At 41.0% G+C, this 13,812-nt stretch overlaps 1 protein-coding gene across 7 annotated transcripts in view; it reads left to right on the top strand.

The window, feature by feature from the left end:
- Positions 1–13,812, top strand: part of NF1 (neurofibromin 1) — a 241,565-nt gene that overhangs the window by 91,362 nt on the left and 136,391 nt on the right. For 5 of the 7 annotated variants that reach the window (XM_056556350.1, XM_056556349.1, XM_056556352.1 and 2 more), the window contains exons 28-29: positions 2,898–3,001; positions 6,501–6,636. In XM_056556350.1, coding sequence (XP_056412325.1) covers positions 2,898–3,001; positions 6,501–6,636 — 240 coding nt within the window. Of the gene's footprint in view, positions 1–2,897; positions 3,002–6,500; positions 6,637–13,194; positions 13,264–13,812 lie in introns of all 7 variants that reach the window. The other 2 variants (XR_008888649.1, XM_056556348.1) reach the window with 1 other exon arrangement.

Genomic DNA, 13,812 nt, shown 5'->3' with positions numbered 1-13,812 from the left:
TGGCATAGGTTTTTTGGGGGAAGTTTATTGGTATATGTCTTCCCCCTTTCGCACAAATGATAAATGTGTCTCATTGCTTATAATAAGCTGCAGACATTCCCAGCATTGCTCTCCTTTCTCCCAGCCGGCTGACAGATCAGAACTAGTGCACGCTTACATAGACTTATACAGAATAAAGGTTAGTTTTGATTGACACAACTAGTCATCGCATCTGGTCAGATCAACAGATCGACACTGTAAGATCAAAACTTTTGCTATGTCTCGGCATCATGTCAGATGGTGTGTATGTGTGTTTTTTGTCATAGTAACTCTTTAACAGAACTCATTCTGGTTTAAATTAACATAATACGGACATTTTGCATCCTTATTAAGACTGCAAATCCTGGCTCAACAGTCGGTCCAATAACATAATCATAGCGATAATGCCATAGTACAGGTCATTAAACCGGCAATTGGTGTTGAACTTGTGCTTTGTTATGGTTATTTAATTGGTTTAAAACTAATCCCACTGCAGTGAAGCCATCTAACATAGTAGAGCAGTGTAAACTAAGCACACAACAGTTAAACTATCACATAGACCAGTGTAAACTTAAATGTAGAGCAGGGTAAAGTAAATACACAGCAGTAAAACCTTCACACCTAGGTAGAGCAGTGTAAAGTAATCACACTGCAGTGAGGTTTTTACATAGGTAGAGTAGTGTAAAGTAATCACACTGCAGTGAGGTTTTTACATAGGTAGAGTAGTGTAAAGTAATCACACTGCAGTGAGGTTTTTACATAGGTAGAGTAGTGTAAAGAATCACACTGCAGTGAGGTTTTTACATAGGTAGAGTAGGGTAAAGTAATCACACTGCAGTGAGGTTTTTACATAGGTAGAGTAGGGTAAAGTAATCACACTGCAGTGAGGTTTTTACATAGGTAGAGTAGGGTAAAGTAATCACACTGCAGTGAGGTTTTTACATAGGTAGAGTAGTGTAAAGTAATCACACTGCAGTGAGGTTTTTACATAGGTAGAGTAGTGTAAAGTATCACACTGCAGTGAGGTTTTTACATAGGTAGAGTAGGGTAAAGTAATCACACTGCAGTGAGGTTTTTACATAGGTAGAGTAGTGTAAAGTAATCACACTGCAGTGAGGTTTTTACATAGGTAGAGTAGGGTAAAGTAATCACACTGCAGTGAGGTTTTTACATAGGTAGAGTAGTGTAAAGTAATCACACTGCAGTGAGGTTTTTACATAGGTAGAGTAGTGTAAAGTAATCACACTGCAGTGAGGTTTTTACATAGGTAGAGTAGGGTAAAGTAATCACACTGCAGTGAGGTTTTTACATAGGTAGAGTAGGGTAAAGTAATCACACTGCAGTGAGGTTTTTACATAGGTAGAGTAGTGTAAAGTAATCACACTGCAGTGAGGTTTTTACATAGGTAGAGTAGGGTAAAGTAATCACACTGCAGTGAGGTTTTTACATAGGTAGAGTAGTGTAAAGTAATCACACTGCAGTGAGGTTTTTACATAGGTAGAGTAGGGTAAAGTAATCACACTGCAGTGAGGTTTTTACATAGGTAGAGTAGGGTAAAGTAATCACACTGCAGTGAGGTTTTTACATAGGTAGAGTAGTGTAAAGTAATCACACTGCAGTGAGGTTTTTACATAGGTAGAGTAGGGTAAAGTATCACACTGCAGTGAGGTTTTTACATAGGTAGAGTAGTGTAAAGTATTACACTGCAGTGAGGTTTTTACATAGGTAGAGTAGGGTAAAGTATCACACTGCAGTGAGGTTTTTACATAGGTAGAGTAGGGTAAAGTATCACACTGCAGTGAGGTTTTTACATAGGTAGAGTAGGGTAAAGTATCACACTGCAGTGAGGCTATTACATAGGTAGAGCAGTGTAAAGTAATTAGGGATCGACAGATTATCGGTTTGGCCAATATTATCGCCCGATAATCGCGATTTTGGACATTATCGGTATCGGCAATTACCTTGCCGAGATGCCGATAATTCCCCGCCCTACGGCCAGATACGACCATCGCCGCCGCTGTCCCATTGCCTCCCCCCATCCCCGGTGTTATAATTATCTGTTCCCGGGGGTCCGTGATCCTTCTGGCTCCTGCACTATTGCTGTGCTCTGTGCTGTGTAATGAGGAGTGACATCCCCAACATGACGTCACTGTCAGTATGCACAGTGACAGCGCAGGACGCCAACGGAGCCAGAAGGATTGCGCCCCCCGGGAACAGGTAACTATAACACCGGCGATGGGGCGGCAGCGGTATTATGTGGGCAGAGGATGGGGGGGGGAGGCGATAGGGCAGCGGCATGTGGCCAGAGTATGGGGGCAGCGACATGTGGCCAGAGGATGGGGGGTGGCAATGGGGCAACGGCATGTGGCCAGAGGTGGGGGAGGCAATGGGGCAGTGGCGGCGGTATGTGGGCAGAGGATGGGGGGGGAGGTGATGGGGCAACTGTGGTGGTTAGACTCAGGACAGGCAGGGGGAGAGAAGCGGGCAGCAGCGGCGGTCTCTGGCACCGCAAAAGCCGCTGCAGTTCATTGATTTAAAGCGCCCGCTTTAAATCCTTGATCTGCAACGGCTTCTGCCCCGCCAGTATAAGTTATCGGCTATCGGCCTGAAAGGTGACAGATTATCGGTATCGGCCCTAAAAAATCGATATCGGTCGATCCCTATTGTCTACACTGCAGAATTCAGGTCAGACTCATAGAACTGCATACAAATCATTATGTAATATTATAACTTATCATTTTTGAAGTTCTGATGGTGTTGCTTGCACTGAATGAAAATTACCTGCATTCATTTATCCTGTCGAGTGTTACGGTAAGTGGTCCTATCCATAGTCTCAGTGTATTTTTTTTTTCAATGCAATTCATTTCTTCTGTCTTTAGGTATATGGAGCAACCTACCTTCAGAAGCTTTTGGAACCTTTACTGAGAGTTATCCTTACATCTCCAGAGTGGCAGCATGTCAGTTTTGAGGTCGATTCTACAAGGTTTGTGGTTTATTCATTAAATAAATCAAGGGGGTGGTTGCATCTTTACTAGTTACCATCTTTGTCATTGAATACAGTTGCAGTACAAAGGGAACATGTGATAACTCTAAATTGAGACGCACTAGTTAAGCTTGGCAGGCATTCTAATTATTTTAGCCTGCTGAAGAATAGCATGTGTCTATTTAGTACTGGATTAGGGTTCAGTAAAGGACAGTGACCCTTCTGTTTTTAGATTACCTTAGAAAGATTCCAAAAAATATCACCTCCTGTTTGACTCATTCCAGTTCTATGTGCTTCACCTGCACGAAATAGACAAAAGGAATATAATTGTATTGTACTGTCCCAATGCTGCCTGAAGTAAGCCAAAGGGTACATCACCTGTATGAACCCCTTTGTTTTAATTACGTCAGTGCTTTTGGAAACTGGAGTTACTCGAAAGTAGCAATTTATATTTAGAATTTTTTTATGCCAATATTTATAATAGCAGAACTGCAGATATTATAAGTGTACCTCAATCATTTTATTAACTTTTATGAAAAATCACTGTTCAGAATTGTGCAAGCTAATATTTTTACTAAAGGACTTTGGTTTTGAATTTGGCTCTGGAATAGCTATACTGATCGCCTGTTCTCTCTACTCCCAGCTGTATATAAATCTGCATTAGGAGATTCTATGGCACTGGGTCTTTTGTGCTGGAGATGGGTGTTATAAAGCTAGAGCACGCAGCTCAATCTATTAATGCAGAGTTGTGGGATGGGTGCTCAGTAAATCTTTCCAGTGGCAAAATCAAAAGTGTTGCACTATAGTCCTTTTTCAGAAAACTTGGGCAAAAAAAACAGTGGAGGTATACTTTAAGGTAACAAAGAAGCCATGTTTTTTTTCTTACAGTCCCAATAAGAAACAGTCATCCTCCCTCTGGCCTCATACTATAGACCTAGGGGTGCTCCAAGGGTTATGCGGGGGTACGGCAATTCGCTGACAAATACCGGCCATGTATTGGTCAGAGCAGCTCACTATATTGTACCTGCGGCCGCAGCCACTTTACTGTGAGCGGCAGTGGCTGCCGGGCCTAATGTGTGACGTCCCTATCCTTGCACGGAGGTGTCGGCACAGGGCAGATGGGTGTCACCCGTCATTGCGGCCCTCCGACTCCCGCTGAATGGGATAGACACAGGCCTGGTAAGCATATTAAACAAAGTGTAACACCGCAGTATGGGAGGGTGTTATTGTATGTAGCTGATATATTGGCCTGGGGGATCGGAGGGGGGAATAATAGCACAAGGGGATTAAGATGGGGGGAAATAATGGCAAAAGGGGATCAGAGGGGGGGTGAATAAATGGCACAAGGCGATTAATATGGAGGGGTAATCTTTATTCCCTCTGTTCCATTATTTTCCACTCCCTATGATTCCCTTTTTCCATTATCCGATTAAAGCAAAAGGGGATCAGAGGAAGAGGGGAATAATGGGACCAGGGGATTAAGATGGGGGTGGTAGTGGGGGGAATAATGGCACAAGGGGATTAAGATGGAGGGGGGAATAATGGCACAAGGGGATTAAGATGGGGGAAGAATAATGGCACAAGGGGATTAAGATTGGGGGGGGGGGAAATAATGGCACAAGGGGATTAAGATGCTTAAGCTTTAATTTAAGTACCGGGGGTTTTTCCGTTTTTGCATTTTCGTTTTTTCCTCCTTACCTTTTAAAAAATCACAACTCTTTCAATTTTGCCCCTAAATATCCATATGATGGCTTATTTTTTGCGCCACCAATTCTACTTTGTAATGACGTCAGTAATTTTACCCAAAAATCTACGGTGAAACGAAAAAAAAAATCATTGTGAGACAAAATTGAAAAAAAAAAGTACGCAGTACATTTTTCAGTAAAAATTACATCTAAAAATGATACCCTACTTATATAGGTTTGATTTTGTCTTACTTCTGGAAAAAATCATAACTACATGCAGGAAAATGTATACGTTTAAAATTATCATATTCTGACCCCTATAATTTTTCATGATATAAAAAGTGACCAAAAATGCACTATTTTGGACTTTGGAATTTTTTTCCACGTACGCCATTGACCGTACGGTTTAATTAACTATATATTTTTATAATTCGGACATTTCCACACGCGGCGATACCACATATTTTTTTTTTTTTACACTTATTCAAACTTTTATTAGGGGAGGTGTTAAATGATCTTTATTCACTTTTTTTTTTTTTTTTTTTTGCAGTGTTATAGCTCCCATAGGGGGCTATAACACTGCCCACACTGATCTTTTGCATTGATCAGTGGTTTCTCATAAGAAACCAGTGATCAATGATTCTGCCGCTTGACTGCTCATGCTCGGATCTCAGGCACTGAGCAGTCATTCCGCGATCGGACAGCGAGGAGGCAGGTAGGGATCCTCCAGAGGTCTTGTAAGCGGTTCGGGATGCCGCGGCGATCCCGAACAGCTCACTGAGCAAACCGGCATGGTTTCACTTTCACTTTAGACGCGGCGTTCAACTTTGAACGCCATGTCTAAAGGGTTAATAGCGCGCGGCAACACGGGTCCCGGCCGTTGTTAGAGGCCGTTGTTAGAGGCCGTTATAGATCGGGAGCGGACTCATGACATACGCGTACGTCATGGGTCCTTAAGAGGTTAAAGTTTCTCTTAAGGGGGCTGATGAGTTATCTCTAGTTATGTGCTTGGCTGTTCTCTAGTCTGACTTTGAATAGAGTGGAAATGTGTATATTTTTTTTAATGCTGCTCTATTCAATCTCAATTGTGCTGTTAGGTAGAAGAAGGGACTCCAGACCCCCCATGTAAGGGAACAATTTGAGTCTCAGCAGTGGGTCACCAGTAATCTGCCATTTATCACCTACCGTGTTGAAATGTATTTTGTGTGATAAACCCTCTAACACCTTCACTGCCAAGGGCGTATTTAATAACTCTTGACTATAAATCGTTTGCCATGGTTATATTTGCCTGTATTACATTACGTAATCTTAGCTTTTTATTCATGTACTTACTGTGAAAAGGTCTTTGATTTACATATTGAAGGAGCAGGAGGCCTTCTCATCTTCTCACTTCATTACCAGAAGTAAAGTTTCACATCTGATCACCCTTGAAGCCTACTCAGATCATTTGGCAAAGCTGTGACTCTTAACATTACTGGTATTTGGATCATAGATGTTTTCCTCCCTTTGCTATGTGCAACACTCTAGAATGGCTTCAGGGCAATTGTGCATGCCCCAGAGCTTTCGCATAGATTCAATATTGCTGCAGAGGAGCATAAACTGGGATCTTGGCTACCCTGACAGTGACCTAATATTATAGCTCAGTGCAATACATGGCTGTAGCCATGGAAAGCAATAAAGGTTAAAGAAGATAATAAATGGAACATTTTGTTGAAATGTAACCACCCGGTGCCATATTTCAAATATTGTGCTTGGTGATGTCATGAAATTTTTCACGTTTCGAAAGTCATCATTTTTGTAAATTAACTTTAAAGGTTGGATGGAGTTGAAGTCCTTGAAGAAAATCAACGTTGGCTTCTGCAGATGACTGAGAAGTTTTTTCATGCCATTATAAACTCTACTCATGAATTCCCTACTCAGTTGCGGAGTGTGTGCCATTGTTTATATCAGGTATGGAAAAGAGTGTACACAGTTAATACAGAGAAAAGGGCTTTTTGATTTGTCCCGATATTTTCAATTTTTCTTAACTAGTTTGCTTATTAATATGTAACTTGTTTCCACTTGTGTTTTACAGCTAGAATTTGATCATTGAATGTTGCAATGATCATTTTTATACAAGAATATAACAATATTTGGGCTCATACAGGAATTTAATTATGCGCACAAGAATTGGTATAAAAACTAAACCAATGTGCATTCTTACGTGGCAGTATAGCTTGGATGTCATGAGCCCCATTGTTCAAACTTTTTCTGGAACCTTAACCTAACTGCCTTTTTACACGTTATTGTATTGAATATTATGCTATATGCACTTATCATCCATACCATTAAAACCACTGACAGGTGAAGGGACTGTTTCATTAGAATAGAACAATTTAATGGGTAAGATATAATAGGCAGCAAGTGAACAATCCGTTCTTAAAGTTGGTGAATATTGTGAGTACTAGACGACTAGATCGGAGGCTCTACATAATAGCAGTTTTTTTTCTGTATGCAGTGGTTACGACCTACCAAAAGGTAAAACAACTGAGGAGGCAGCAAGAGGGTAATTGTTGTCCAAGGTTTAGTGATGCATATACGGATTAAAGGCTAGTGTGTCTAATTCCACAGAAAAACTACTGTAGCGTAAGTTGCTTATTTCGATATGTGAAGTGATTTAAGAGCGCTTATGGTGTGCAGCCCACAGCGCTTGCCTGGTGCTGACATAAATGAGTCAATCATAATTATTAGGGGCTGCTTCTTCTGCCAAAGATTGACTGGCCTTTACCAATAACTGTGCAAATCACTGCAAGCTGTAATCTGAAAATGCTCCTAATCAACTTTACATGTGTACAATCGACAGACAACTGGTAATGGTGTGTCCGTTACTATATCAGTAATCGGTGTCCGTCAGCATGGGCAAAGTAACTGGGCTGAAAGGATCCCTTTAATGCTGGTTATGATAGAAAGGTGTCAGAACATACAAGACATCCCAGCTTGTTTCTACGTGGCTGTATAGCCCTAAACTGATTAGAGGGACCATGCTGATCCAAGTCAACCACTAAAAACATCTACTATGGGCTTTAGAACATCAGAATAGGTCCCTGGAGCAGTGGAAGATTATGGTCTGGTCTGATAAAACATGCTTTTTTTTGTGGCACTAGGATGCATTTTTGGAAGAAGAAAGCTTTGTGATTATTTGGACAATGTTCTGCTGGAAATCTTTGGGTCCCAGCATTCATATGGATGTTTATTTTGACATGTACCACCTAGCTGAACATTGTTGCAGACGCGTGTGCGTTCCTTCATGGAAACAATATTCCCTAATAGCAGTAGCCTCTTTCAGACGGATAATGCACCCAACCACACTGCAAAAATTGCTAGTGTACCTATCACGATGAGCCATGGCAGGATATGTTTAAATGTCCCACACAGTCTCGCAGCCCAAGACCTGCCCCAACACTGATGCGATCAGGAGTCTGAATGCTGAAAGACCCATACAAGTTGATGGGATTTCCGGACTCCACGTCCGTTTCAAGGTAAGTGATGGGCTATGAGATAGCACTGGATGTTAAGCATATCCTGCTGTGGTTCATCACGTCAGTGTCCGTTTAAGTGATGGGTTTCTGGAATGTATCCTAGTCCAAGGTGTTGACTTGACCTCAAAATTTTCCAGATCTCTGGAAAAAGAGTTGAGATAATTAAAACATGTCCCATTTATGAAACTTACAGGATTTAAAGGGTACCTTTCATCAAAAAAAAACTTTTGATATATAATAGATTATTGAATGCATAATAGCTTATTAATAGCATGATGTTAAAAAACATGCTTCTCTATTTAATTTAAATTATTTTTTTTTAAATATAGATTTCAGACTTATGCTGGAGTCCTAAATCTCAGACTTCAGCCGGGACACAGACAAGCTCAGCACTGCTCCCTGGCAGGGAGAAGTGCTGAGCTTGTCTGTGTCCCGGCTGCAGTCTGAGATTTAGGACTCCAGCATGAGTCTGAAATCTATTAAAAAAATAAATAAAAAAATTTTAAAAGAAAAGGCTTAAGGCCAGAACTGGTAGAGAAACCCCTAGTGGTCATTTTTTCAAAGTGGAAAATGTAATAGAAAGAAGCATGTTTTTTTAATAACATGCTATTGGAAAGTTAGTCTGCATACATTAATCTATAATATATCAAAAGTTTTTTTTTGATGAAAGGTACCCTTTAAAGGCTATCTTGGTGCACAATTTTAGAATTTGTTTTAATGTTGTGGCTGATCCATGCATATGAAACAAATAAATTTGTACATAATTAGTACCCAGTTAAAGAAAACCCTTGCTCCATCTTTACATAGCAACATACTTTTTCTTACTTGGTTGTGTGAAGCATGATACACCAAGATACTGAAGCCCATTTGCCACCCATGTAGCTACATCACTGCATACTGCGAATGTTATTCATCTGTGCATGTGATCACTGGATAAGTTGTGATCTGGAATCTAAGTCCTGGTGCATTAAAAATGAAAAGGCAAGCATATCCACCTGATGTGATTCCCACTGCTTCTCACAGCACCTGGTCCCTGCTGTACTTTGCTAATTCCTCCTTCCTCTCAAACATTGACCTTGCAGGAAATGTCCATTAGGCAGTCGGTGACTAAGGCAGGTCACCGGAGAGGCCAGTGGCTGAGCAGTCTGAATATCTCTAACATTAAAGCATAGCATCTACCAAACATCAGATCTGCTCTCTTCTCTTGCATTGGGTATTAGCATTATATCTTTTTAGCTGACCTTTCAGCAGGTTTTAGGGTATAATGTAAGGATGTGGCTGTATAGCGCTTTTGACCCTGAACTATTACACATCTTTCATTAGATAACTTACCCCTCCAGTGCTGCGAGATCAGTGTGAAAAGATATGCAAATTAGGCTTTGGAGTCTGCTGGACGTTACTCCCGGGTGCTGTAATCCAGCACAGTTCTTCCCCTTCTCCAATTAGTCACTGCCCTCTGTGTGCTGTTCCCCTCCTCTACCCCCTGATTTACAGGGGAGTGAGAAACTCTTAAAGCGGCAAGCTTTCTGGGCCATAGCTCTATTCACTTAGTACAGTTTCCACCTTATCTGCAAACATTTTAATTGTTTGCACTAAAATTTCTTTTAGAGATGCATCCTGGGAAAAAAAAAGTTGACACATAATGCCTTCTCTCCAGCAATATTCTAGCAGTGTAATTTGTGTCATTGCAGCTCAGTTGCATCCATAGATTTTGAATCCTTTCACTGTTAGCAACTATGCCATGCTATTAAATCTTTTCTGGCAACTTTCAGACACCTATCTGCACTAGACGTTCCTTGTTTCTTTGTGCAGCAGGGCAAAAAAGTATTCAGCCACCAATTGTGCAAGTTCTCTCACTTAAAAAGATGAGAGGCATAAAATTTTCATCATAGGTATACCTAAACTATGAGAGACAGAATTAGAAAAAAAAAATCTATAAAATCACAGTCTGATTTTTAAAGAATTTATTTGCAAATAATGGTGGAATGTAAGTATTTGGTCAATAACAAAAGTTCATCTTAATACTTTGTTATATACCCTTAGTTGGCAATGACAGAGGTCAAACGTTTTCTTTAAGTCTTGGGTTTTCACACACTGTTGCTGGTATTTTGACCAATTCCTCCATGCAGATCTCCTCTAGAGCAGTGATGTTTTGGGGCTGTCGCTGGGCAACACTGACTTTCAATTCCCTCCTAAAGGTTTTCTATGGGGTTGAGATCTGGAGACTGGCTAGGCCACTCCAGGAACTTGAAATGCTTCCTATAAAGCCCCTCCTTCATTGCCTGGGCGATGTGTTTGGGATCATTGTCATGCTGAAACATGCTGAAAGACCAGCCACGTTTCATCTTCAATGCCCTTGCTGATGGAATGAGTTTTTCACTCAATATCTCACGATACATGGCCCCATTCATTCTTTCCTTTACACGGATCAGGCGTCCTGGTCCCTCAGTAGAAAAACAGCCCCAAAGCATGATGTTTCCACCCCAATGCTTCACAGTAGGTATGGTGTTATTTGGATGCAACTCGTCATTCTTTCTCCTCCAAACACGACGAGTTGAGTTTTTACCAAAATGTTCTACTTTGGTTTTATCTGACCATATGACATTCTCCCAATCCTCTTCTGGATCATCCAAATGCTCTCTGGCAAACTTCAGACGGGCCCGGACATCTACTGGCTTAAGCAGGGGGACACGTCTGGTACTGCATCATTTGAGTCCCTGGCGGCGTAGTGTGTTACTGATGGTAGCCTTTGTTACTTTGGTCCCAGCTCTCTGGAGGTCATTCACTAGGTCCCCCCGTTTGGTTCTGGGATTTTTGCTCACCGTTCTTGTGATCATTTTAACACCATGGGGTGAGATCTTGTGTAGAGCCCCAGATCGAGGGAGCTTATCGGTGGTCTTATGTCTTCCATATTCTAATAATTGCTCCCACAGTTAATTTCTTCACACCAAGCTGCTTGCCTATTGAAGATTCACTGTTCCCAGCCTGGTGCAGGTCTACAATTTTGTTTCTGGTGTCCTTCGACAGCTCTTTGGTCTTGGTCATAGTGGAGGTTGGAGTGTGACTGTTTGAGTTTGTGGACAGGTGTCTTTTATAATAAGTTCAAACAGGTGCCATTAATACAGGTAATAAGTGGAGGACAGAGGAGACTCTTAAAGAAGTTGTTACAGGTCTGTGAGAGCCAGAAACCTAACAAGTAGGTGAGCAAATAGTTATTTTTCACAATAATTTGCAAATAAATTCTATAAAAATCAGACAATGTGATTTTATGGATTTTGTTTCTCATTATGTCTCTCATAGTTGAGGTATACTTATGATGAAAATTACAGGCCTCTCATCTTTTTAAGTGGGAGAACTTGCACAATTGGTGGCTGAATAAATACTTTTTTGCCCCACTGTCTATATCTTTGAGTAGACTTCAGATGAATAAAGAATTTCTGAATTATCTAAAGCACATGGCATAACAAAGATTAGCTTCTGTGTTTTAAAACTCCCCTCACTCAAACTGCCTTGTCTCTACTGTCTGCTGAGAGTCCACTGGATTACTAATTTGCAACTTTACACTGCTCTCCCTACTGCTAAGAACTGACACTGAGAAACCTATTTCAAGGAGGTGAGTTGATGCTCAAAGTGTACCTGTCATAGTGCCCCCCCCCCCCAAAAAAAAAGAAATGTTACTCAGTACCTAATCCTGATCATGTACATATATATTTTTTTTTTTTGTGTCTAGGACCTATATATCCCTAACAAATAGCATTTATATGTAGCTCACTTGCTTTGTCTTTTTGCCTTGTGTCTCTTCCTCACTGTGGTGACTCATCTGCTCTGGGTCTGGGATCAGCCTGGAAGTCTGCAAATCACTGCACAGTAGTTTTTATGCATACATTTTCTATCTGTTCCTAATAAAGCTGGATACTAATCAACATAGCTGTCACTGTGTGTCATTCAGCTTTCACAGACTCCTGAATGTCTGATCAGCTTCTTTGTCATTCAGGAGTCAGATAAAGCTTTGGCTGTTAAAGCATGCTGGGAGTTGTAGTTTTGTATTGCCACAGCAGGAGTTGTAGTGTATGTAAAGCACTGCGTTGCCTTTAGCTGTTGCAAAACTACAACTCCCAGCATGCCCACACATCCTTTGTCTTTAGTTTTGCAAGAGCTGGAGGCTACATAGCTCTAAAACAGAGTTTTACTAAGATTGTACCCCCAGCTGTTGCAAAACTACAACTCCCATAATAAGGAATAGCTGAAGGCTGTAGTGGTGCAATGGTGATCTGCTATACTGGATACCAACACACTACGGCCGGAATACAGTGTGCTGCAAAATACAGAGTAGTCCGTCTGAATAAAGATTGATGACCCCTAGTGGCGGCTATTTTTAATTTAGATTTTTTAGTAAAATTGCTATATTTTTTTTTTAAATGTATATTTAAAAAAAGTCATCAGTAGTACTATAAAATATAAAAAATTCATAATGACAGTGCCTCTTTAATCTTATGGAAGAGAAATTCTAGGCCACTATCTATAACTTGGGGGATCAGGACAGAGCAAATGCAGTATGATTCTCTGTGCTACACCTGGCGTTCGCTTAGAACTTTGGCGGTGGGGTCGTGACACGGCACTCGTGATGTCACGCCATGCCCCCCTCAATGCAAGTTTATGGGAGTTGGTGTGGCGGCCGTCACTCCCCCTCCTATAGACTTGCATTGAGGGGGCGTGGTGCGACACATCACGAGGGGTGTGGCCGTGACGTCACGACCCCGCCGCCTGCTCCAAGTATTAAGGACAAAATGTTCTGATTGGTGGGGCAGCGGAATTCCCCTTTAAAGGGGTTGTCCCTCCTGTGCATAGCTGCTAAATGTCCATGCCCCTGCCTTCAAACTAACATTTTCTTAATTTCCTGAGGGATACTTGCTAATGTTAATCCACTATAATAAAATATGTTGTAAAAGATTTTGTAAAATCGGGGAAGAACTTTTAACCTTGTGTTCAGTCTGTTCATACAGCCAAAGGTAGACTGCCTGATCTTCCTAGAATATGTCCTCACCAAGCACTGCATAAGGTAATATGGCCTTATAACAAAAAGATGCATTTACATTGTTTTTTGTTTTTTCTCTCTACTATACAAATATATACTGGAACAGCTTGGTAGTGTACATGTGGCACTGTGTTCAAGAGATTAGATAAATCCTTTTAAGAGTATGTTCACACGTACATTAATCCGCTGCAGATTTTCTACAGGAAATTCTACAGAGGATTTTGCTGCTACTTGTTGACTTCAAATCTACTTGTTGAGTCCACAGCAAATCTGCAAATCCTACTTTACAATTTCCTATTTGCTATCGACTCATATAAATCATTGGGTAGCAATAATCTGCAGCGGATTATGTATGCGTGAACGTACCTAACTTTAATTATATTGAGTGGGAAATTGTTTTTCTAGTACCTTTCATTTAGTGAATTGACAAAAATAAAAGGTGTTTCTCTGTCGCTCTTCATTGGGGGACACCTAAAATGCCCACGTTCTTATGAATGAAAACTTTTTGTGGTTTCCGTGGATGGAGTTTTTTGGATACACTCACTTTATGGATTGGGAGAGTTCCCAGTCCTT

Source organism: Hyla sarda, chromosome 2 (genome assembly GCF_029499605.1).
Source record: "Hyla sarda isolate aHylSar1 chromosome 2, aHylSar1.hap1, whole genome shotgun sequence".
NCBI lineage: Eukaryota > Metazoa > Chordata > Amphibia > Anura > Hylidae > Hyla > Hyla sarda.
This window is presented reverse-complemented; position numbering and strand designations above follow the sequence as displayed.